Source organism: Rhinatrema bivittatum, chromosome 3 (genome assembly GCF_901001135.1).
Source record: "Rhinatrema bivittatum chromosome 3, aRhiBiv1.1, whole genome shotgun sequence".
Classification (NCBI taxonomy): Eukaryota; Metazoa; Chordata; class Amphibia; order Gymnophiona; family Rhinatrematidae; genus Rhinatrema; species Rhinatrema bivittatum.
The window spans coordinates 163,774,046-163,800,282 of record NC_042617.1 but is presented as its reverse complement, the minus strand read 5'-3'; the positions used below and the strand labels follow the sequence as shown (position 1 = coordinate 163,800,282).

General features: G+C 41.6%; 1 protein-coding gene across 1 annotated transcript in view; it reads right to left on the bottom strand.

Moving 5' to 3' along the window:
• Positions 1–26,237, bottom strand: part of RYR2 (ryanodine receptor 2) — a 1,771,220-nt gene that overhangs the window by 1,112,433 nt on the left and 632,550 nt on the right. The window contains 2 exon segments of the mRNA XM_029593907.1: positions 12,885–13,041; positions 23,892–23,966. Of these exon segments, the coding sequence (XP_029449767.1) occupies positions 12,885–13,041; positions 23,892–23,966 (232 nt within the window).

Below are 26,237 nucleotides of genomic sequence, written 5' to 3'. Positions count from 1 at the left end.
CATACATACAGATTTTTACGTGGGTAAAGATTTTAAAATTCACCCCTTATTCAATAAATTATGAGTAGCAATATCAGCAAGAGCACGTAAAGTATCAAAACCCCTGTTTCTTGACCATCTTGTTTCTTTTAATGCGCCTTTCCGTCTCTTATTCTGTGTAGTTTATAAATATATTTTATTTTTCATAGCATTATACTCTTTTCTATTGTCACATCTTTATTCTATTGTCACATCTTTATTTCTCCCCTCTCCCTCTGTATTTACTTAAACATAATTTTTATCAAATTTTCAAAAAAATAATGTAGCTCAGTCGTACATTCATCGAAACCAGGTACTTCATTGTCTTAACAATACTTTCGAACAGACAGAGCAGCAAACAAAGAGAACATGTACTGTACATTTGTATGGTCACACTATTTACCTCCCCCCCCCCCCCCCCCACCCTCCCTGTCAGGCTCCTCATGGTCCGCAGCTCATAATATGCATTAGGTACAAAAATCTCGAGTCCCACAAATGAAAAGTCAACCATTAAGAATAAGGCTCCTAAGCCTATGCGGCAAGTTCGGAATATAAAAGTCCCACATCTGTAGAAAAACCTGTTGATGACAGAAGGATGTGTGGGCCACTTGCCATTCCATCTGCATCAAGTGGTGGAGATTATTCCGCCATGTCCAAAAGGATGGAGAGTCGGGAGACCGCCAATAGAGGAGGACCAGCTTCTTTCCCATACACAGCGCTTTGCGAAGCAGCAAGTGAGGACCTTTTCCCCGGATTAGTGTCTGAGGTATTTGGCTAAACACCACCAATTCCTAAGAGGGAAGAATTGTCACATCCAACAATCGGGCCATATATTTTAAGACTCTGCCCCAAAAGGAGCTGATCAATGCACAGTCCCAAAAATTATGAAGGTAAGTACCTTGTACAGTTTTACATTTATCACATAATTCAGAAGCCAAAGGCATAAAATGAAGCACTACCTGAGGAGGAATATAAGCTCTCCACAAGAACTTAAATTGAATCTCTCGAAAATATATGTGAGATGAGACCCCTGAGAGACCACGGAAGCACTGTTGAAGCAGGTCGGCCGTGATGCAGAGGCGGCGATCTACGTTCCAACGCTCAACCAACTGGGAACATATCTGGTTAGGTACACGCCCCCTTAATTTTTTATAGTAGCGGGCAAGTCGAGGGCTGCGCTGCTTTCCCAACGTGAAAAATTCTTCCAACAGTAAAAAATGTTGAGGTCTTTTAACCTCCAAGGGTAGGGATTGAATGTAATGTTGGATTTGCAAATACGGAAAGACCTGTGACCTGGGGCGACCATATTGCGTGATCAGAGTGGGAAATGGTAAGAGTTGACCGGAGCCATCCAGAACATACCCTAAGGAAGTTATTCCCTGTTGTACCCACTGTCGAAAGCCAGCAGTGTGAGATCCTACCGGCAGATCCAAATTACCATGAATGGGGAGAAAATAAGCACAGCAGTTAGAGATATTTAAGAGTTTAGTGGTCAGCCACCATGTAGTGCGCAGTGGAGTAACCAATGCCGCAATCAATGGCGGTAACGAGAGCTGAGTTGCCTCAGCCTGTAACACAAACCGGAGGTCCAAGGGGGCCACCAGTGTCTGTTCCACGGGAAGGGCAACATAAAAAGATTTACCCTCCCCCTCTGTATTTAAAAATCATCCTCTCCTAATCCACTCTTCCATTTTCCATGCTATAATCACACTTTATGGACCTGATTTGCAAAGTCATTCATGTGACTTGATGGCTCTTATAAAATTGCCTAGTCTTAGTGCGCATATATGTGCATAACCTGGTTTCATATGTACTTGTATGCAAATGAGGGAGACTCATTCTACGGGGTGGGAGACAAGAGTTGGAAGTTACGTGCTTATGTTTTTATTTTTAAAAATATGTGCAGAAATTTACATGTATGAGTTATATCTTCCAAAGAACAGGTGTAACATTATATGAGTTATTCTGTGCACCTACCACTCGAAATAACTGCAAATTTTCAAAATAACCAGGGGCGGAACAAAGATGGCCGACCTGTAGCAGAGCACTGCTCAGGATAGAATTTAAAAAGTTTTTCTTGCAGCAGTTTCTTCAAGTATGGGACGAAAGCATAAACCGAGAGGTGAGCCTTATCCTGCAGCTCCTCCGAACGCTTTAGTCACCAATCCTATGGCTGCACATGTGGTGTGAAAAGACCCGAATGCAGGAGCTCAGCCGCTGGAGAGAGGGAGAGGGGAAGTTGAGCTACCCTCACTCCTTGGCTCACTATCACCTTTGAGCCTTGTTCAAGGAACCCCACCCGGGAATCCAGCTGCAATATGGAGTCCTCAGGAGTTGGGAGAACAGTTGTCAAACCGAGGAGTCTACCGACGGAGCTCAGCAGTGTATGACAAAGGAGAAACTGCGACCCGGAGCCCAGAAACATCAACGGGGCAGACCAGGGAAGATAAAGGTGCACCGCTGGGGAAAACTGGAGGAGCCGAAGGAGGTATCCCTGGAAAATCGATGCCAGCTGTGGTAAGACCAGCTGTATTTACACTAGAAACTATATGGGAGACACTAGTGGATTTGAAAGTCTCTATCATGTCACAAATACAATCCTTAAGTGACTTGGAAAAAGAACTGGAGGATAATGTTGTGGCTAATTCGCAGGCGGATATGGAGCAGCAGATTATGACCAACAGGGATCAAATTACGAATATCCATCTAACTCAAAATGTGATTATAATAGAAAGGAAAAATATTTCAATGAAACTGGAACAGATGGAAAATGCAATTAGAAGCAAAAATTTAAGATTCATTAACTTTCCAGAGATATCATTAATTCCCCCGAGAGATATCTTTAAAAGGTATCTCCAGGAAGTGTTACATATTGGGGATACAGAAATGCCACCTATTTCAAAGATTTTTTATCTTCCAAATTTAAAGAGATCAACGGAACAAAATGGAGGATTAACATCTTTGGCTCCCGCTGCTGAGGTCCCTCTGAATATTTCTACATTTTTAGAGACTTCCGATACTGAGCTTGCGATACCAGCTACTTTGCTTGTGAATTTAACTTTAGAATCAGATAGAGATTGGTTATTAAAATGTTGTCTTAGACATAGAAACGATCAGTTTCTAGGTTGTAATGTTAGGGTTTTCTCAGACGTAGCACGAGAAACCCAAAAGAGGAGAAAGGGTTTTCTCCTAATGAGACCACAGGTAATTCAGCTTGGGGGTGCATTTTTCCTAAAGTTTCCCTGCAAATGCTTGGTTAAGCATAATGGCAAATCCTATGCATTTTATGACACCCCCCCCCCCCCCCCCCCCAGCTGTCTCAGTTTCTGGCAGGGAAAACACCTTTAGGCTCCACAGAACCCAGAGATAATGTACCTGGTTCCTCTTAAATGATATAGGTTTTGAAATGCTACAGTGAATGTCTTTATTTCTTCGATGTGGTATATAGCATATTTCTTTAGGTTGTGTATATTCCGCCCCTCATTTACTGGGGACTAGAATTTAGAGAAATGATAAAAGTACTTATTGTGAGAAATTTTCTTGAGAATAACTGATGTTTTCTTTTCTTTCTCTATATTTCCAATCAAGAATGTAATTTTGTTTAAATTTCTAAAATTGCATAAAGATAAAATTAAAAAAAAATTTTTCAAAGTAACCTAATGCACATAAGTTTATTTTAAAATCTAAGGTAAAGTCTCTGGGGTAGATATTCAAAACATAACCGGCTATCTAAGTTAGCCGGATAGACTTGTCCGGCTAACTTAGGGCCTCATTTTCCATAAGGATCGCGTGCGAAACGTCCCTTATCGCGTGCGATACCAAAATGGGGGCGGAGTCGGCCCCGGAAGAGGAGGAGTCGGGGCGTCACCGGGGCTGACTCCGCGAAGACCCTGCGGACGACGAAAAGGTAAGGCCCTTTTCGCGTCAGAGTTCGCGCCCAATAGCTACACCTTCTATGGTGGCGCTATTGGGTGTGAAACCAGCAGCGATCGCACCACGATGGTGCGATCGCTGCTGGCTAGTGCAGGCCGGCCCCCCTTTTCGGCCCCCGCCCCTCATTCCCTAAAGTATCGCAGGCCTGCAATACTTTAGAAAATGAGGCCCTTAGATGGGGATTTATCTGGGGATATTCAGCTGCATAGCCATGCAGCTGAATATCCCCAGATAAATCACTACTTAGCGAAATAAGTCTTATCCATCTCAGTTTAGACCTGCTATTCAAGTACCCCATTATGCCCACTACCTGCCCACAAGTTATACAGCTAAAAACTAAACCAGATAAGTGACTTATCCATCTAAGTGGCAGCCGCTAAACATAGCTGGATAAGTCATATTTATAGTTATAAAATCAGTTATCAATGTCATGCCAGCATAGCCCACATTGCTTATATTTATAATGGTGGGAATGACTAGGTACTGGTTGCTGAGGAATATGAAGGTGGTTGCTGCTGTATTAAAAGGAAAAATCATTTTTGTGAAAAAAAAAACTGGATAAATGTTTATGAAGTGTGGAGAAATGAAAAACCTATGTCAAAGATTGAAGGGATCCAATTTTCCTCGAGGTCCTGGGATGAAACAGTCAATAGAGACTTTAACCATCTAGCCAAATCCAGAACTAACAACTTTCCACTCTATACTCCTGGGGGAATTCTGTGCAACTACGCAGCTCAGAATTTGCGAAGACTTTGGACATGCTTGGCGGGTCTTGGGTGGATCCCATCCCGCTCATGGCCAAGCGGCCATGAGTGGAGCCCATCCCCATTCATAGCGGAAGACAAAGAAGAGAGAAGTCGGATAGCAACAGGAAGAGTCCATCTTACCTGCAGCTGATGAGGGAGAGGCCCAGAATGAAAGTACATGATGTGATTGAAAGAGGAAGGGGTGTGTGTGTGTGTGTGTGTGTGTGTGTGTGTGTGAGAGAGGGATATTGAGTGTATGTATATGGGAGAGAGGGTGCATTTGCTTGTGTGTGTATGTGTATGTGAGGAAGAGATTGAGAGCATGTGTGAGGATGTTTGCGTGTGTGTGTGCAAGAGAGAGAAGAATCCTGTGTGGAAGTAATAATTTTTCTGTATTACATTTTAAATTAATTACTAAGAGATTGTCATGTACATTGTTATTATGACCAATATAAAGCATTCAGAATTTTGCAGAATTTTACATTTTTGTGCCCAGAATTTAAAAATTTTGTACACAGAATTCCCCCAGGAGTAAGTCTAGGAGGCGCAGCAGCCAAAACAATACTCTTGCTAGTTAAGCTGTAGGAGCTCTATTATATTTCCTCACTTACAGTTGTTATCTCTCATCACTAGAGCAGGTTCTTTACAATACCCTGACATATTCTGAGGAATACATTTGATATGATCCATAAAAAGTTTGAAACATTTCTATACAACTAAGACTAGTTATTTAAACAAGATCTCACAAAAGATTTTTGATGGCATACAGATGACTTGGATAAATATCTCCCTTTGGGGCACTTTCCCGCAGATACATTTTTCTTCTTGATGTATTAATAGAAAACTTAAATATGCATATGAAACTGGTAGAAAAAGAATTGCATCATAAATTCAGGCAGTAAGACTGCAACAAAGCTTTGACATTTTGACAGGAAATCAGCCAGGAACAGCAACTCCCATTCAGTTGCCTACAAAACAGTATCCAGGGGTACAATAGACTCTGTACAACATGCATTCTAGCTCTTCCCTCAGTTGTTATTAGAGATGTGACTGACCATATCCTCACATGATTTTGATAGGCCCCATACCAAGGGGGGGCGGGGCAATTTTCAAACTGCCTACAGAGTTGCAAAGCGTATGTGGCTACCCTTACAGCACGTATCTTGCAGGAAAAGTGCAGAAAAACTGCCCAGTTTCCATAGCTGAAAATCATTGACATAAAGTACGCACGCGAAAAGCACCTGCCATTTGTGTGGGCAGCTGAGGAGCTGGGGGTAGGGGCAGAAATAGCACAGGCACTTTTGAAAATACAGAGTATGCACTCTGATTTCCTTCCCTGACCTAACCACTCTTCTGGGAATGCTTCTATTTTTAGAGCCGCAAAGGGTATGTGCACACTGTAGAAATCTATGCACGCTTGTAGCCGGGCAGAAGGGGGGTCATTTTCAGGCAGACCCATTTTACCCAAGTAACCTGGCCTGTACCAGGTAAACAGCCTTGAAAACTGCCATCAAATTGTCTGTAGGGATGAATCCCCTTACAACTCTCTGCATAGTGGTAAAATATGCTTGTGCATAGTGTCCTGTACATTAAGTTCAGGTAAGTACATTGAAAAAAACTTAAGAATATCCAAGGACAAGCGCTTTAAAGGTTTAGCCCGGAGCAGCCTCTCTGGTAAACATATGAGAAGGGGTCCAAACAAGTGATGACCCCGATGTGATTAATGAGGCAATAGTATCCCTTTTAGGGGCTTTTCATTCTCTTGCTGGAAAAGGGTGATGTGGATCCTGGCTGCTGTTTCCTGTGGTCAGAGGTATGAGTAGAGCCTGTTTATGGTAATCAGATGGAGGATATCCCATTCAGAGGGGAGGGATTGGTGATTAAAACGGAAAATGTCATAATGCCTCTGTATCGCTCCATGGTGAGACCGCACCTTGAATACTGTGTACAATTCTGGTCACCACATCTCAAAAAAGATATAGTTGTAATGGAGAAGGTACAGAGAAGGGTGACCAAAATGATAAAGGGGATGGAACAGCTCCCCTATGAGAAAAGACTAAAGAGGTTAGGACTGTTTAGCTTGGAGAAGAGATGGCTAAGGGGGCATATAATGGAGGTGTTTAAAATCATGAGATGTCTATAATGGGTAAATGTGAATCAGTTATTTACTCTTTCGGATAATAGAAGGAAGAGGGGGCATTCTATGAAGTTAGCCCATAGCACATTTAAAACTAATCAGAGAAAGTTCTTTTTCACTCAACGCACAATTAAACTCTTGAATTTGTTGCCAGAGTATGTGGTTAGTGCAGTTAATGTAGCTGGGTTTAAAAAAGGTTTGGATAAGTTCTTGGAGAAGAAGTCTATTACCTGCTATTAATCAAGTTGACTAAGAAAATAGCCACTGCTATTACTAGCATCAGTAGCATGGGATAGACTTAGCTTTTGGGTACTTACCAGGTACTTATAGCCTGGATTGGCCACAGTTGGAAACAGTATGCTGGGCTTGATGGACCCTTGGTCTGACCCAGTAGTATGGCATGTTCTTATGTCCCAAGGATTTTCAAAGCAAACGTCTGCGCACCAATTCACTTTGAAAATTTGAGGGTAATTGGCCTAGGTCTGCACAGAGATGCACGCAAGTAAATTTATATTTTCCTCCCATTCAGAGGGTATAAGTCGTGTGTGTACACTTGCGCACATAAGAACAGAAGAAATTGCCATGCTGGGTCAGACCAAGGGTCCATCAAGCCCAGCATCCTGTTTCCAACAGAGGCCAAACCAGGCCACAAGAACCTGGCAAGAACCCAAACACTAAGAAGATCCCATGCCACTGATGCAATTACTAGCAGTGGCTATTCCCTAAGTAAATTTGATTAATAGCCATTAATGGACATCTCCTCCAAGAACTTATCCAAACCTTTTTTTGAACCCAGCTACACTAACTGCACTATCCACATCCTCTGGCAACAAATTCCAGAGCTTTATTGTGCGTTGAGTGAAAAAGAATTTTCTCCGATTAGTCTTAAATGTGCTACTTGCTAACTTCATGGAATGCCCCCCTAGTCCTTCTATTATTCGAAAGTGTAAATAACTGATTTATATCTACTCGTTCAAGACCTCTCATGATCTTAAAGACCTCTATCATATCCCCCCCTCAGCCATCTCTTCTCCAAGCTGAACATATTTCTCAAAATCAGAAAGAGTACGCATAAGAGGTGATTCCTCCCTCCAAAATGCCTCTGCTCAATTCTCATAAAAGTATGCGCCAGAGCAGGTTATATGCATACCTTTCTGTGCACAGAGCCCCAGATGATTTTATAATAGCCATTTACATGCTTACAACTAGGTTCTAGGAGGATAACTTTCAAACAAAAGCATGTAGCGGCATATATGGCAATTTTACCATGTCATTTTATAACATGCTCGTTTCACATACACACGTTATAAAATACTTGTATCAGTGGCATAGCCAGAACTGATTTTTTGGGTGGGCACAAGGTTAACATGGGTGGGCTGTAGGCATGCAAGTCTGAGACGACTTGCATGCCTTGTTTTAAAGTTGTTTTAAAGTTTCATGCATGATGGTCTCACTAGTAGGTCTCACTAGTAGTGAGACCTACTAGTTATATTCATATTGATACTAGTTATATTCATATTGATACTAGTTATATTCATATTGATAAATAATGCCATATACTGCTCCCTACTGGCTTTCTAAGTAGTTTGCAACAGCCGTTATGCATCATGCATGAAACTTTAAAACATTTTACCTCAATTATTTCAAGCACGTACTAGAATTAAAAAATCCTTATTAATCGGTATTAATTTATTTTATATTTATTGCAGTTCATAAATGCACAAGTATATCATGCAAAAAGCAAAGAAAACAAAAAGAACAAATCAATCGTAATAAAACAAAAATTAATGTATTCTTTCATTAATCTCCTCTGCAGAAAGCCAGAAATCATCACAACTACAATAAAATATCATTTATCCCAAAAAATATACATGTATGTAGGCCAACACACAAATATATGTAATGCATTGAAACCATGTATTTCAATGCGCCAAACACATGTACCTTACCCATCTTTATTTAAAATCTACATGTATATGTTTTACGTGCAAAAAAAAAGTATGACTTACTCATGTGAGTTGGTATTTACAAGCGTAAATCAGTGTTATTTTAAAACATACACATGTGAGTGAAATTACCAGTTTAACTAGTAAGTCCACCAATTTGCCCAGTCCTTCTCTAGGTCATCAAGACCCTGCTAGCTCTTTAGCCCGAACTCCCCCCCAGTTCATCTAGACTTCCCATCCAGTTAGTACTACACTATAAGCAGGTTTAATATTACTTATGCCAGCTAAATAGCAGATGCAAAAATATGGGAGTAAGCTGGCAAATGTATACGTATAAGTGTCTTGCAAAATAGCAAGTTTCATGTGTAACTGTTAGACCCACCCAGAAACACTCCTAGACCACTCCATTCTTGCACACACATGTGTGTGCAAAAGTGAAAATATGCCATGTATTTTGGACTTTTATAAAATACAGAATACGTGAGCAGTGGCTACTTATGCGCATATAAGCTAATTTTTACACATGTAATATTTTGAAAATTCACCTTTAAGTGAGTAAGTGGCTTTGAAAATGATCCCCTAAACTTCCAATTTCCAAGAAAGCCATGCAGGCTTTTTACTGAATAGCGGTAAGGGAAAATCTGAAGGAAAAGCATATAAAAATGGTACAGTGGGCCCACCTGATAGCTTAAGGGGTAAGCTATAAGGAGGACGTGAGTTTGATCGCAGGCCAGGCTTCTGCTACCTGGATTGGCTGTCTAGATTAGGATATCTTTTTCTTTGTGAATTATTTTAGTGCTCAGGATATCATGATGGATGTTGAATTGAGAGAACTGATGACTTTAATACTCTATTTCTCACAGAGCAGGTACAGCGCAAGGCATGGCAGGATATACTTGCTCTGTAATTATACAAAAACCCCCACTGCTCTCATTACACCACCTTTTGGCGACTCACTCCTTACATGACCTTTATAATAGGCATCATTGTGCGGCAACTCGTACCATTTTTTCACTCTGCCTTATTTATAATCATCGGTCAGTCCATCTTTTTTATGTTTTTCTGTGCTTAATAATTAAAGTGCTCCGTGCTTTTTCAACTATTTCAACGAAGTAATATTCCTCATTAAATAATTAAATATCACTTAACTTGTAGTTCCAGTATGTAATACTGTTAATGCCCAAGTTACACATCCGATAATATGTAGCAACGTGATACATCTCCACATTGCTGTGTCCGTGCCCGACACTGTACGGTGTTTCGGACGGGATCGTCCTTCTTCAAGGGCAATGTTCTGCGCCATAAAAAAACTTTCATTAGACTCTGAATAGCTGTATTACCACTGTCCTGACATGCATAACTACTTACTCAGTTTTTCCACCATTGTTACTCTCAGCGTTTTTTACGATCTTCTCTTCCGGTTTGCCACTTCCCGCCACCATCTTTAAACCCCCTTGCGTAAGTGACGTAAACACGCGTCACTCTGATATTACAAAGAGTACCACTCAATCATGCTATTCAAACCCATTGGGCTCACAGTACGCATCCAAAATATCCATTGTTGCTCCTTTAAATTCAGCAAAGCATTCAGGTCACCACCACGTTGCTGCGATGTGACTACTTCTAAAACTCGCCATGTCAGCTGTTGAAACATCGGGCATTGGCCATGTAAACATTGTTCCTTATGTAGTCAGGTGATTGAGGGTGAATTATGGATTGATAAATATGGTAAAGCACATAAATCACGACAATATTCCTGTTGTGATACATCTCATGTGATATACATTATCATTTGCCCCTGTAACCTGTACTACATAGGACGGACAAAACGGCAAATACGAGTGCGTTTGATTGAACATCGCAGCTGCTTAGCCACAGGTAAAATCATGGCTCCAATGGTGGCCCATTGCCTAGAGAAACAGCATTGTTTTCAACAGCTGACATGGCGAGTTTTAGAAGTAGTCACATCGCAGCAACGTGGTGGTGACCTGAATGCTTTGCTGAATTTAAAGGAGCAACAATGGATATTTTGGATGCGTACTGTGAGCCCAATGGGTTTGAATAGCATGATTGAGTGGTACTCTTTGTAATATCAGAGTGACGCGTGTTTACGTCACTTACGCAAGGGGGTTTAAAGATGGTGGCGGGAAGTGGCAAACCGGAAGAGAAGATCGTAAAAAACGCTGAGAGTAACAATGGTGGAAAAACTGAGTAAGTAGTTATGCATGTCAGGACAGTGGTAATACAGCTATTCAGAGTCTAATGAAAGTTTTTTTATGGCGCAGAACATTGCCCTTGAAGAAGGACGATCCCGTCCGAAACACCGTACAGTGTCGGGCACGGACACAGCAATGTGGAGATGTATCACGTTGCTACATATTATCGGATGTGTAACTTGGGCATTAACAGCATTACATACTGGAACTACAAGTTAAGTGATATTTAATTATTTAATGAGGAATATTACTTCGTTGAAATAGTTGAAAAAGCACGGAGCACTTTAATTATTAAGCACAGAAAAACATAAAAAAGATGGACTGACCGATAATTAAAAATAAGGCAGAGTGAAAAAATGGTACGAGTTGCCGCACAATGATGCCTATTATGAAGGTCATGTAAGGAGTGAGTCGCCAAAAGGTGGTGTAATGAGAGCAGTGGGGGTTTTTGTATAATTACAGTGTGATGATCGATCCCTAGCTCGAACAGGAATTGTGTGTCAGTTGAAGGTCTTACGTCTGTTTGCAGGATATACTTGCTTACATTACATTGGTCTGAAGGAGCCACTTTTAAATGTAATATGATGATTTGGTCTCCACAGTTATTCAGTATTTGGACACATTGCTGAGATCTTGCGGTTATTATATCTGATGATATCAAGATAGCAAAGTAGCATGACAAAGCAGTAACCAGAAGAGGAAGAATACAAGGATATGTAGGGAGACACATTAACATTAGGAAAACTAGGTAAGACCCCTCAGTACAGGTTATTGGGGAGAACTCATCTAGACATTGTGTCCAATTCTGAAGGCTGTTTCTCCATAGCATCCTGTCATAGCCAATCTTTTTAAGACCCACGCGTGCACATCCATGCACACATGCACTGTGGATTTTAAAAACTGTGCACACATGCACTGTGGATTTTAAAAACTGTGCACACATGTGCGGGTGGATGGCCTCCTTCACGCACGGGGGGGGGGGGGGGGCATTTTAAAAGCCCACTCGTGGCGACATAATCGAGCCTCCCCTAGTTCCCTCCCAGTCCGCTCCAATTAAAGAGCAGACTGGGAGGGAATTTTCCTATGCCTAACCCTACCCTTCCTATCTCTTCCCCTACCCCTACCCCTTACCTAACTCTTACATTTTTTAAAATGTTTTACCTTGCTGCTCTTCTGCTGCCCCCTGGCCCGCCCCTTCTCAGAGGCCCGGCACTTATACACATATCGGTGGTTACGCATGTTGCCAGGCCCTTTAGAAAATGCGCACGGCACGTGCAGGGCCCAGCCACACGCGTAACCGCCGGTATTTGCACGCGCAGGCCTTTGGAAATTTACTTGTAAAACAAAATGACATTAAACAATACAAAACAATGAAAATGTTTGGCTCCTCTTACAAAATTAGTCAAACATCTTTGAATATTGACTTTAGTGTGTCCAGGACAAAGTCAAAGACAACAGACAGTCATTTTTATTCAGGCTGTGAGCTAGGTCATTACAGCCTCTAGTCTGCTAAACTGGAAGATTTAGAAAAATTATGCATGATGGTAAATCTCCACATGGCAGTGTTTAGCATGCTGTGAGCCAATCATCTCTGGATATTCCATGCGGCTAATTCCATGGCTCAGGAATTCTATAAAGTTAAGGCCAATATGTTTACCTGCAAGTGCCATAAAGGGATACCATATTAAGATTACGAAATCCTTAATAAAAATTAGATAAAAGAGGAAATGATGCTTTTTTAATTGAGCTTTTAATTCATGTATTCCCTCAGCTTATTCCCCCATTTGTCCATGAGTCTACATTTATATTCAGGTATCCCTCCGTTAAATGTACAAATGTTTGGAATTTCATAAGTTACCAAAACTTTAAACCCAACAACTTTGCCTACCTTGGAAGACCGGAAACAAAATGCTGTAGACTTCACATCAGCTTTTTCTTTGTCCATTAATAGAAGGCTTTTGTCATCCATCAGACTCAAGTACTTTCCTGTTGTTACATGTCTCAGTCTGAAGGGCTGTCCCCACCGGATATGGCTTCCACTCCACCTAATCATAAATGCAATTATGTAGCCAAGTATTAATTTCTCAGCACAAAACAAGAGCAGAATCCCTGTAACACACCATTGTTAACCCCCTTTCTTTGGAATAAACTCCATTTACCGCTATGCTTTGTTAACTCCCAGTCAAGTTTCTAACTCAGGCAATGTCCCAAAGCTAGAGCACTCAGTTTGTTTATAAGTTGCCTCTGTGGAACTATGTCAAAGGTCTTACTGAAATCCAAGTACACTACATCTAAGGCTCTCCCCTGATCTAACTCTGTCACACAGTCAAAGAAATAGGTTAGATTTGTTTAACAAGACCTACCTCTGATAAAACCATGCTGCCTCACATCCTGTAATCAATTGGATCCCAGACATTGCACTAACTTTGTTTTAGCACCAACTGTATTAATGTATTCACAACTGAAATCAAACTAACCAGCCTACAGTTCTCAGACTCCTCCTTACTTCCATTTCTGAGAGGATGAATGATATCTGCCTTTCTCCAGGTCTTTGGAACTACTCCTGATTCTAAAGGAGAATAGAAAAGGTCGGACAGTGGAGCTACCAGAATTTCCCTTAAATTCACTTAATACTCACAGATGTATCCCATCCAGCCCCATTCCTTTATCTCCTTTTAGTTTTGCTAGTTCCTCATGAACAGTCTTATGAAAACTGTTGGAGGTCTGCCTCACTTCCATTTCTATTTGTGGTAGTTTCTGTGGTCCTATTCCAAGTCCTTCCTCCTCCTATCCTGTCTTTCTGAACAAATTATAGCCTGGTATAACTATGTCCCAGTCATGGTTTTCTCTGTATCATATCTCTGTGACCACCACTATATACAAATTAGCCTCTTCCATGACTGCCTCTAGACCTGGGACTTATTAACCATATTATAAGAATTATTGTATATAGCTTTCCAAATGTTATGTTTTTCCCCATTTATCTATGTATTTAAAGATTTATCAGAGTACGTTTACGAACCATAAGGTTTTTAACCAGTAACATAGTAATGATGGCAGAAAAAGACCAACTGGTCCGTCCAGTCTGCTCAGTAATTTTCTTATGGTAGTAACTGTGTTCCATGCAGGTTATCCCCCCTGTTCTGTTAAGAGTAGTAACTGCCTTTCTGTGCCAGTTTCTCCCAAACCTTATGTTAAGCTTAGTAATATCTACAATCAAACCAATCAACTGTCAAATTTATTACAAAATTACTGGTAGCAACATTTTTATGGGGTGAGCATCCTTCTGGATAATTTAGACAATGCTGCTTGAACGTGCTTTGTTTTTGGACTTGGCCATAAACGTAGTCCTGTGCTTTTCCCCTAATGTCTGCATATGAGTATCCCGGACCATAAAAGTCAGGTCCCAGCATTGGCTGAATCCAATTCCCCTTTTTCTGCCCTGCCGTCCAAGCAGACAGCAATTTTGCGGTTGTGTCAAAAACATCAGGCTAATTGGTTAAGAGTAATAGTCCCAATGCCTTCTTTTAAAAGTAGTAAATGCCACACCATGCATGTTACCCCCATGCTCTTTTCTTCATTTCCAACCTCTAGCCTGTAGGGAGGCACAGTGTTTATCCCATGCCATTTTTAATTCGTTTACTATTTTTCTCCTCACCACCTCTTCCAGAAAGGCATTCCAGGCATTCACCACCCTTTTCATTAAGAAATATTTCCTGACATTGGTTCTGAGTCATCTCCCCCTAAAGTTTCATTTCATGACCCCTAGTTCTACCGGTTCTTTTCCAATGGGAAAGGTTCAAAGTTTCTGCATCATTAAAACTTTTAAGGTATCTGAAGGTCTGTGTCATATCTCCCCTGCACCTCCTTTCTTGCAGGGTATACATATTCAGATCCTTTAGACTTTCCTCATAAGTCTTCCAATACAGACCACCCACCATTTTAATCGCCCTTCTCTGGACTGCATCCATTTTCTCTGTATCTTTTTTGAGAATCGGGCTCCAAAACTGAACACAGTATTCCAGGTGAGGCCTCTCCAAGAACCTATACAAGGGGTTTATCATCTCCTTTTTTCTTACTGGTTGGTCCTCTCTCTATGCAGCCTAGCTTTGACTATCCCCTTGTCACATTGTTTTGCTGCCTTCATATTGCCACTATTACCCCAAGGTCCCTCTCCCAGTCTGTGCACATTAGTCTTTCACAACCCATCACATACAGCTCTTTTGATTACCATACCCCAGATGCATGACTTTGCACTTCTTGGTATTGAATCTCAGCTGCCAAATCTTCCACCACTCTTCAAGCTTTCTTAAATCACTTTTCATTCTCTCTAATCCTTCAGGCATGTCCACTCTGTTGCAGATCTTAGTATCATTTGCAAATAGACAAGCTTTACCTTCTATCCCTTCAACAATGTCACTCACAATGATATTGAACAGAAATTGTCCCAAAATCGGTCCTTGTAGCACTCCATTTAACATTATTCTCTCTTCAGAGTAGGTTCCATTTACCATTACACGCTGTCTCCGGTCAGTCAACCAGTTTGTAATCCAATCCACCACCTTGGCATCCATCCCCAAGCTTCTCGTTTTATTCACAAGCCTCTTATGTGGGTCCATATCAAAAGTGCTAGAGTTGTGGACTCTTGTGTTGGAGTGAGGTTGACACTACCTATTGGGAAGGCCCAGTAGGTCCTCACTGCCAAGTGGCGAAAGATGACGCAGAGACTAGTGGGAGCTTCACTTATACTAGCCCCTTTCCCCAGGGGGGCCAGCAGGTCTTTGGTGATTGCCTCTGGTGAAGGCTAGGAAAGGGGTTGAGGCATGAAGCAGGCAAGGAGAGTCAGGTCATGGGCTATGGTCAAGGCAGGCAGCAGACAAGGATGATCAGCTCTCAGGCTAAGGTCAGTACAGGAGGGTCAGTCGAAAGGTTCAAGGCAAAGCTGGGCAAGGCTGAAGACAAGGGCGAAGCAATGATGAAGATATGGCAAGCTGGACGAAGTTAAAGACAAAGGTAAGGCAAGGCTGAAGAAATGGAAGGCTGGATGAGGCTGAAGATGAAAACACAGCAAAGTCTGAAGTCACAGAAGACTGGATGAGGCTGAAGACAAAGGCAAGGCAAGGCTGAAGATGCGGAAGGCTGGATGAGGCTGAAGACAAAGGCATGGCAAGGGCTGAAGATATGGAAGGCTGGATGAAGCTAAAGACAAAGTTCCGAAGCAGCAACTCACACTATCTGGAAGCAGTCAACTCATTGCTGAGGTGTTGCGTGAGTGCCAATGGAGGCCCTTTATAGGGCAAAGGTGCACCCTAGGAGGAAGTTGGAGCAGCAGCGTCTGGCCATGAAGAATCCCATCATCAGCGTCCTGCGAACATGGCCCGTAGGCAGCACTGTTCTCCAGCCTGGCAGCAAAGGGTGAGTGAGCCAGCTCACGGGGGCAACCCGCGAATTGGAAAATGTAACAAAAAGCTTTTCTGAAATCCAAGTTAACCACATTAAGTGCTCTTCCTTGATCCAATTCTTTAGTCACACAATCAAAAAAAGCAATCAGATTTGTCTGACAGGACCTTCCCCTGGTGACTCCATGCTGCCTGGGTCAAGCAACTCACCAAATTGTAAATAATTCACTATCTTTTCCTTCAGGAGAGTCTACATTAATTTTCCCAAGACTGGGGTGAGGCTAACTAGCCTATAATTTCCAGTCTCCTTTCTGCTGCCACTCTTATGAAGCAGGATCACAATTGTTCTTTTCCAATCTTGCGGCACTACTCCTATTTCCAGGAATCTATTGAACTGGTCTTTCAGCAGACTCGCCAGCACATCTCTGAACTCCCTTAGTATTCTGAATGTGACTCATCTTCCCCATGGTCTTGTCCAATTTCAGTTTCCCTAGCTCTTCCCATACATTCTCTTCTGTAAATGGAGTTGTGTCTACCCCATCCCCATCTATGGTTTTGTCAACCAGCAATGGTCCTTCTCAGTGTCTTCTTTAATGAACACCGCACTGAAGTATTTATTTAATATTTTTGAAATTTCTTTGTATCTCTTTCTACATATTACCCGCTGTCACCTTTCAATTCACTATACCACTTCAGACCTCTTCTCTTTCTCTGATAAATCAAAAAATTGTGTTGTCACAATGCTTAACCTCTTTGGCAATCCTTTCTTACACCTGATGTTTTGCTTTCCTAGATTTCTTTCTTCATCTTCCTCAGTTTCACCAGGAATTTTTCCCTGTATTCCTCTTTTGGGTATCATTTATACTTAAATAATGTTCTTTTTGCCTTTATTTTTTTTAGCTACCTCCTTTGAAAACAGGATCAGTTTCTTTTTTTCTCTTACGTTTGTTCATTTTTCTAACATAAAGATTTGTTACCTTTTAATAGCTCATTTTAATAAGGCTCACCTCATCCACTTTCTCCCAGTGTTCTAGTTCTTCCTCCGGGTACGTTCCCGTTTTGACAAAGTCCGTATTTTTTAAATTCAAAACTCAGGTCTTCGTGCAATTTCTCTTTATCCTATTTGCATTATCAAACCATACCGTCTGATGATCACTGGGTGCTCAGATGGGCACCTACCCGGACATTAGAGATATTATCCCCTTTAATGAGCACTAGGTCGAGTATCACACCCTCCCTCATGGGTTCCATTACCAGTTGTTTGAGCAAAGCCCCTTAAAGGACATCCACTATCTTACTATTATTATTTGACTTGATTAATTGCCATTTCTTACTTGAGTAAATCAAGGCAATTTACAATAATAGCATAGAAAATTAAATAGCTTAATAATAGCCAATAAAAAAAACATTACTGAACAGAACATTACTGAAAAGAACATTATCAATCATAAAACCATAATGAATTAAAAATTAAAACATAATAATAAATACATCTCTCTACTTCTTGTAGATTCCACAGAAGTGATTCTCCACGCCACATCTGGTAAATTAAAATTTCCAACAAGCAACACTTCTCCCTTCTTTCCCATCTTTTGGATGTATTTGACCAGATCCCTCTCCATTTCTTCTGTTTGAGTCAGAGGCCTGTAGACCATGCCAGTAAAAATGGAAGTGCCATCTTCTTTTTTTAGGATGGTCCATAATGCTGCTTCTCTACCCCATGTCCGTTCCAATTCAGTAGCTTGAATATTGTTTTTGACATAAAGAGCTACTCCTCCCCCTTTCCTGTCCTCTCTGTCCTTCCTTAACAAGTTATAGCCTGGGATGGCCATATACCAATCATCAGAATCAGTGAACCAGGTCTCTGTACGAGCAACAATGTCCAAGGCCGCCTCCACCATTAAGGCTTGCAGATCTTGGATTTTATTGCCCAGACTCAAGCATTTGTGCTCACAGATTTCCAGAAACTCTCCCTCTTTTTGGACATCTTTTCTGCCCTGTTAAGCTGATTTTTGTTAATTTGCCCACCCCATTCTCTACTTTAAATGTCTTAAGATGTATGGTTTGAATTTTTCACTTAGGATCTTTTTTCCTGCCACAGACAGATGTAAGCCATCTTTGACATAGTGCCTTTTATTGTTCCATACATGGCCTCACTCCTCCCCTCAATATATCCAAAACCTTCTTCCTTACACCATGTTTTGAGCCATGTACTGACGTTATTATATGAATTAGCTTGTCCTTCCCCTTTCAATGAACAGGTAACACTTCTGAAAAGGCAATAGTCTTCGCCATGTGCCCTGTCTGCTTCCCCAGATTCTGAAAATCTCTCTGTACTGCTTGGATGCTGTTTCTAGCACGGTGGATGGCTCCTAGATGGAAGATTATGTCAATTTCAGAGTCCCTACTTTCTTCTTTGACTGCATTGACTATCTGATTTGCATTTCTTCCTGCTGAGGATCCTGGAAGACATTTACATAGAAACAGAGAAATGACGGCAGAAGAAGACCAAATGGCCCATCCAGTCTGCCCAGCAAGCTTCCCTCATTTTTTCTCTCATACTTATCTGTTTCTCTTAGCTCTTGGTTCTATTTCCCTTGGTTCTATTTCCCTTCCACCCCCATTTAACTATAGTGTTCCCCCCGAAAAGAATTCCCAAATTAGTACCTCTGATGACAGATTCTCCCAGCACAAGGAGCTTTTTGTTATGGTTTTTATTTGTGTTATGGGATTTCTGTGTGCATTGATTATCTTCTTTCCTTTCAGATACCACTTCAGTCTCCATTGCTAGAGCATTTTCATTTTCCAATACACAGAAGGCATTTTGTACTTTTCTCATTTGAGACAAATGGTGTCTCTGCATCACTCAACACCAACAATGCTAGTTCAAAGACATTGTCAGTATATTTGCCAGTCGATTTTTAAAGAGGCTATGCTCCTTCTTCAACGGGTAGACCACATCTATGCTCAGCACACTGCTATCCATGTTTTATAGAATTTCAACTTATGGATACTTGTATAATAACAGCTTATGGATACTTATGGCTAAATGTATAACAGCAGCTATGATCTTTTGTACCACCATTCTGCTGTTGGATTATGTATGGTTGGGAGATTGATTAAGGGGAGAAGAAAAGAAAAGTGGAATTGGAACTTAAGTTTAACCCCTCCAAGGAGCTACAGGCTACACGTGCCTATGTTATGAAAATTGTATTAAGCTACAGTAGAATTGAGTTTGGAAAACAAATCTTGATTTACTGCTTTATCTCAAGTATATATAATCCAACAAAATATATATTTTTAATTATTATATTTTTGTTCAACTTTTCAGCACTTCAAAGTGGATTATATTTAGGTATTGTAGGCATTTCCCTATCCCCAGAGGGCTTACAATCTAACTGGGAGATGCATCAAGCCACATTATTTATTTATTTATTTATTTATTTAACAGCTTTTAATATACCGGTGTTCGTGCAAGCACATCACGCCGGTTTACAATAAACTTGAGAAAGGAGGAAATTACAAAAAACAGGGAGTGGGGGAGTGGAGCAGGAGCGAAAAAAGGGGGGGGAGGAGAGGGGGGAGGGAGGTAAAGGAGGAAAGACAGCAGCTGAGAAAGGTACAAGGAAGGTATCAGTATTTACAGGATAGGTTGCTTAACGAGGTTAGAACATGGTTGATTATTACAGCGGTTAATGAAGGATAAATAGATTATATAATGATATATATTAAAGCTTAATTACAGCAGTTATGGTGGATTATATTGATAACTTATTAAACAATTAAACACATATATATAAAATATTAGCTTATTTACAGCAGTTACAGCAGGTAATAACGGTGTCTTGATTTAAACATAAAGGTTGTAAGTTTTAACTGGGGTTACAGTGGAGCACGGTAGATAGGTGGCGATGGGGTGAGAGGTGGGCGGGGGTAAAGGGAAAGGGAAAGGGTGAGGGGAGGGAGGGTGGGGGGGTGGGAGGGGGGGTATGGGTATGGGTAGGAGCAATGGATGGCCCGCGCCATTTTTAAAGATGGCGCCGGCCATCCAGTGCTCCCTCCATGTGACAGGGGCCGGCCAATGGCACGGATACCCTGTCACATTGTAAGGGCAAAGGGCCATCGGCGCCATTTTGATTAGTGGCAGCCAACGGCCCGGGAGCGGGAGATCGCTCCCGGGACCCCCACTGGACCACCAGGTACCTGTAAAAAGTTTTTGGGGGGATCGGGAGGGTGGGGGAAGCTAAGGGATTAGTTTTAAAGGGTCGGGGTGGGTTTAGGGGTTATTTTTGTGTGCCATTTTTCCCGCCCTCCCCCAAAACGATAAGAGAACCCCCACGAACAATACTGTGGGGTTTTCCTATCGTTTTGGGGGAGCCCCCAATTTCTGACGATTTTGAAAATATCGTACGATATTTTCAATCGTCCGAAGCCCGATTCATATCCCTATCAGATACTGTCCTTCTCTCCCTCACCTCTATGGGGTCCCTGTTCCATGCATCCATTATCTTTTCTGTAAAGAAATATTTTCTTAGATTATACCTGAGTCTACCCCCTTTCACCATCATCCCATGACCCCTCATTCTTGAGCTTCCTTTCCTTTCAAAAAGGCTCTGCTTGGAATCTCTGAACCGACTCCAACCAGTTTATATCCTTTTGATGATGTAGTCTCCAGAACTCTATACAGTATTCCAAATGACATATCACCATGGACTTAGACAGGGGCAATATCACTTTTTATTTTTTGCTGAACATTCCTCTCTCTATGCAACCAAGCATTTTTCTGGCTTTTGCCGTCACCTTATCCACCTGTTTGATACAAGATCTCGTTTTTCTTTTGTGCTAAAAATTTCACCCTCCCCTTCCCCCCCCCCCCCCACACTTACTGTTCATCTTCCTTGGTTTTTGCATCCTGAAAGCTGAATTTTAAAAGCCCAATGAACACATTAATTAGAGGATGGAAGAATATGTCAGGCTTGCGAGCATTGAGCATTTTTTTAAAAGCTGTCGAGATACAAGCATATCATCTGGATCATGCACAACTCAGTAGTAGTCAAAAAGGGGTGGTGCATAGGCATGGTCTGGGCAGGGCTTGGGCATTTCAGGGCATGAAACAGGCAGATCTGCGGGATTTTGAGGGACAGGGATAACTGGGGGGGGGGTGAAGACTATTAAACTAACGTGGTTTGGAAGACCTATCTCGTAACTGAATGAACTGGGGACAAACTGATAAAACTGGGAATAGCGTTGGCTCATACCCCTTTTAAAATCCCCCAATTTATGCAGTAGAAGCCATATTTGCGCACACATATGTGAGCCCACTTAAAATTTGGCGCACATGTGCGCACGACCAGGCTATTTTATAACATGTATACAATATACGCACACAAGTTATAAAATAGCCATGACCCTGGGCACAGGAAGACGCATACATGCACATGGTTTGAAAGTTACTATCCTAATGCATAACACTGCAATTTCTAGCATTAAATCTTAGATGTCTGACCCTCGATCATTCTTTGGCCTTTGCTAGATCCCTCCTCATGTTTTTCACGTCTTTCTGAGTGTTTACTTTGTTGCAGATTTTGGTATTATCTGCAAAAAGACAAACCTTTCCTGCTAATCCTTCTGCTGACAAAAATGTTGAAATGAACCAGTCTAAGGACTGATCCCTGCGTCACACTGCTACTAATGTTCCTCTCCTAGGACTGCATTTATGGTAACAATCTCAGAAAGTCTGTCTCTTTCTACTACCTCTCCTAGGAGTGAACACCTTTTGACATGGTTCCACGTAGACAACATATAAATAAATTGAGCACCCTTGGAATGGGTCCTAAAGTGACTGAATGGGTTAGAAACTGGTTGAGTGGGAAGCAATGAAGTTTAGTGATAAATGGTGTTCACTCCTAGAAGAGGAACATTACTAGCAATGTGATGCAAATCTGCATAAGGCCATGTCAAAAGCCTTCCTAAGGTTTAAGTACATTACATCTAGATTTCTTCTCTATCCAACTGTGGCCATCCAATCAAAGAAACAGATCAGATGATAATAGCATAAGCATACCTTATCCACAATAAATCTTACTGCTTTACACAGAGACTTTCAAACCAGTGCGCGGGCACACATTTGCACGCATATGTTGGCCTCCGCCCAGGGATGCAACCATTTTATAACCTAGGAGTGCATATGCACACACATTCTAAAATAGTCTGGCCATGTGCACATGTGCAGCAAATTTTAAGTGGGAGAGCACATGTGCGTAAAAATCCTGCTTCTACCGCGTAAATTGGGAGATTTTAAAAGGGGCATGCGTCGACGCCATTCCCAGTTTTAGCAGTTCATCCCCAAATTGCCCAGTTAAGGGTTAGGACCTCCAAACCCCCTTGGTTTAAATAGCCTTCACTCCCCCTAGTTAGCCTCGACCCTTAAAACCCTGGCAGATCTGCCTAGTTTTCTTTATTTTTTAAATTTATATGTCATCCATAGCAGAAGTAATGTTTTGCAGCAGGGGACCTTGGTGCTTGCCAGTGCGCATAAATATTTTTGTGAACATATCTCTGCTTCATGCCCCGCCCAGACCCCGCCCCTATTTGAAATCTTTGGAGATGTGCGCGCTGCAGAGATATGCACATATCTGGGCAACTTCTAAAATCCACTCAGCACATGCGAGCCCAACCTATTCACTCATCCCCTAATTAAAGCATGTACCGGGCTTTTAAAAGTCTCCTTTAAGTGGCAATTTAACAAGCATGTGATATTTTTACTAACTAGCACACTCCACATTTTTAGCATGAAGTTTATTGCATAGACCCCTTAAAGGTCAATATTCAAAAGAATTGTGTGGTTAAAATCGGCTTTTAAATACATAAATCTAACCAGTTAGAAATTCCTCAAACCCTCCTCCCCTCTACACCCAGCTAAATCCTGTCTGCCCAAATCTGACATGAGTAGAGATTAATCTGGACAAAAAAGGAGCCAAGTTGGAACATTCCCAGGTTGGGTTTTTCAAATTTAGCTGTTATAATGATATTCACTGCTAAATTACTAAATTTATCTATCTAAAGGCAACTGTACACATGGCTGTTTTAAATCTGCACAAATTTTGTGCTGTCAGACTTGATTGGATATTCCTCTGCAACTTTATCCGGTTAGCTGTGGCAGAACGTCAGGACAAAGTTAAAATTAAGTGTGCAACTTCTTTGGTTTAGCGGCTTTTGGAATATCTACCCCTTAGTGCCTAAAAGTCATCATCTATCAGTTTGAACTATAGCATGAAAAGACACAACTGTGAAAGAATTGAGAGCCCTGCAAAAATTGCGAGGGTAATAAATACATGTACACCTATCCCTGTAACATGCACTGTTAAGCTAATAAAAGTGGACTCAAAAGTCCATCTCCCCAATTCAGAACTAGGATCATATGTTTCTGCCTTCATGTACCAGAAACTTGCTACAAAACTTAAGCACATTTTTTCATTTTCTCTTAAAATACTTACGCCACTCTTAGTGTTTCTAGCCTCCAGAGTGAGCGAGCGTGAATAGATACAGCTCCACCTTCATAATGAACATTCCTGTAAAAATAAAAAAGAAAGCAATACATTTAATTTGAAACTCTCTCATACCCTTGTTTCTCTGCTTTTACACTTTGTTCTTTATTTTTTGTAAGATTGTGTGGTGTTAGATGAAAGGGCAACTAGGCAGCTATCCTCTGCCATCATTAAGACCTAAGGGGCAGATTTTAAAACCCGCACGCGCGCGTCTATGTGCGCACTGATTTTATAACATGTGCGCAACGACGGGTGCGGGCAGGTGTCCTCTAACACGCACAATGGGGGGAAAGAAACGCGCGGCAACACAACAGGGCCTTCCCCAATTCCCTCCCAGCCCGCACCAATTAAGGAGCGGACTAGGAGAACACTTCCCTATCCCCCTAACTACCTTTCCTCCCTTTTCCCTTCTCCTCCCCGACCCCTAAATCCACCTAACTATGCATAATTTTTTTGTTTTTTTTAACTTACTTCATCTCGATAGTTGAAGTAAGTTACACACGCCGGCTGGCTGCCAGTGCACAAGTCACCGGGACAGAGTAAAATGGCACTGTCCCTGCCAGCCCTGCTCCCGGCCCGCCCCTTTTGGCTCTGCCAGCACTTCTGCGTGTACTTGCAGATAACGCACGTGACTGGGCCATTTTTAAAATGCGCTCAGAGCGTACTTGGCCCAGCCACGGGCCTATCTGCCGGATTTTACGCGCTCCAGCGTTTGAAAATTTGGGAGTCAAGTATAGTATTTTCTGCTTTGGATTGCCCTGGTAAATTGATTCAATTAAAAATAAGCATTTGACCTTGAATCTTATAGTGTTCATCTGGAAGTCAGAGGTTCTCGACTCTTTCAGAATCACCCAGTCTGGTTTTCAGAATATCCACAATGAATGTGAAAGAGATATTTGCATGCAGTGAGTCTCCAAAGCATGCACATATATCTCATGCATATTCATTGTAGATATCTTAAAAACTAAACTGGCTATTGTGCTCTTGAAGACTGGGTTTGGAATCGCCAGTCTATGTAGTAGTAGGTTGATGTATGGTTTAACAAACTTTTTTTTAATTGCTAAAGTGAGTCAGTAAAGAGAAATAGTGATTATATTTTCGTATATTTAACAACACTGAGTGCAATAATGACGATTTTCCCAATAGGCTTTGAAAGAACAATCAAAGCAAATCGATGCCCTTGTAAAAAGTACCCAGAGAGATTTGTACCTGCTTTCTCTGCTGGTATTGTTGACACATATTTATTTATTTAATTTCTATTCCACTTTGTAGACACTCCAAAGCGGATTACATTCAGGTGCTGTAGTTTTCAAAATGCCAAAGTACACTGTTGCCCTCCCCCCCCCCAAAAAGCTAACCCCTGCTCGTGGGAACGCTTTCCAATAGGTTTAAGCACCATTATTTATTTAGTTTTGTGTCATGGGGGAAAATACCACGGGATTTACTAAATTGTGGTACCTAATACTGCAGTTCAGTAAACCCCAGTAATTGGTTCCCAGAGACTGCTATTTTCGAACACTATTAACCAACTACTGTAATAACCAAGACATTTCTACAGAGGCTACCACACTCAAAGTTTTCCAGGGCCTAATTTTATCACCAGACCTTGTTGAATGATGGTAGTTTAAATACTCAAACTAGGGTCTAACATACCGGCATAGTGGCCAATAGAACCAACCAGTATTTTGTTTAAAAAAAAACAACCTCATGGCAAGAGTTGGGTACCATCAGCTTGAGTAAAAGGAATTTCCAAGTGCACCTTAATACATTGTCTGTATACATCACACCCTACCAACTCCAGAAGGAAGCTCTCTTTGGCACAATGCAAATATTAAGAAAAGCACTAGCAGTAAATTCCATATCTAACAGATCTTGGATTAAGACGGAGTGTTATGGTGTGTGAAAATAAACTTATTTGGAAACTGTGCCCAAGTGAAATCTGCCTTTAACTTAGTGGTTCCCAAACCTATCCTCAGGGTCAGTAGGCAGTCAGGTTTTCAGGATATCCACAATGAAGTTGCATGAGATATCTTTGTATGCACTATGGGGTAGATTTGCTGAAGTGCGCACCAATTTTATAACATGTGCGCGCTGGCACGCGCACACTATAAAATCCGGGGGCCGCGTGCATGTGCGTGTGGCGCGTGCAAGGGGGGGAGCACTTACGCAATTCCAACGCGGCGACACATCTCGGCCTTCCCTAGTTCCCTCCCAGTCCGCTACAATTAAGGAGCAGATTGGGAAGGAACTTACTTACCCCCTACCCTAACCTCCCTTTTCCTTCCCCTCTCCTCC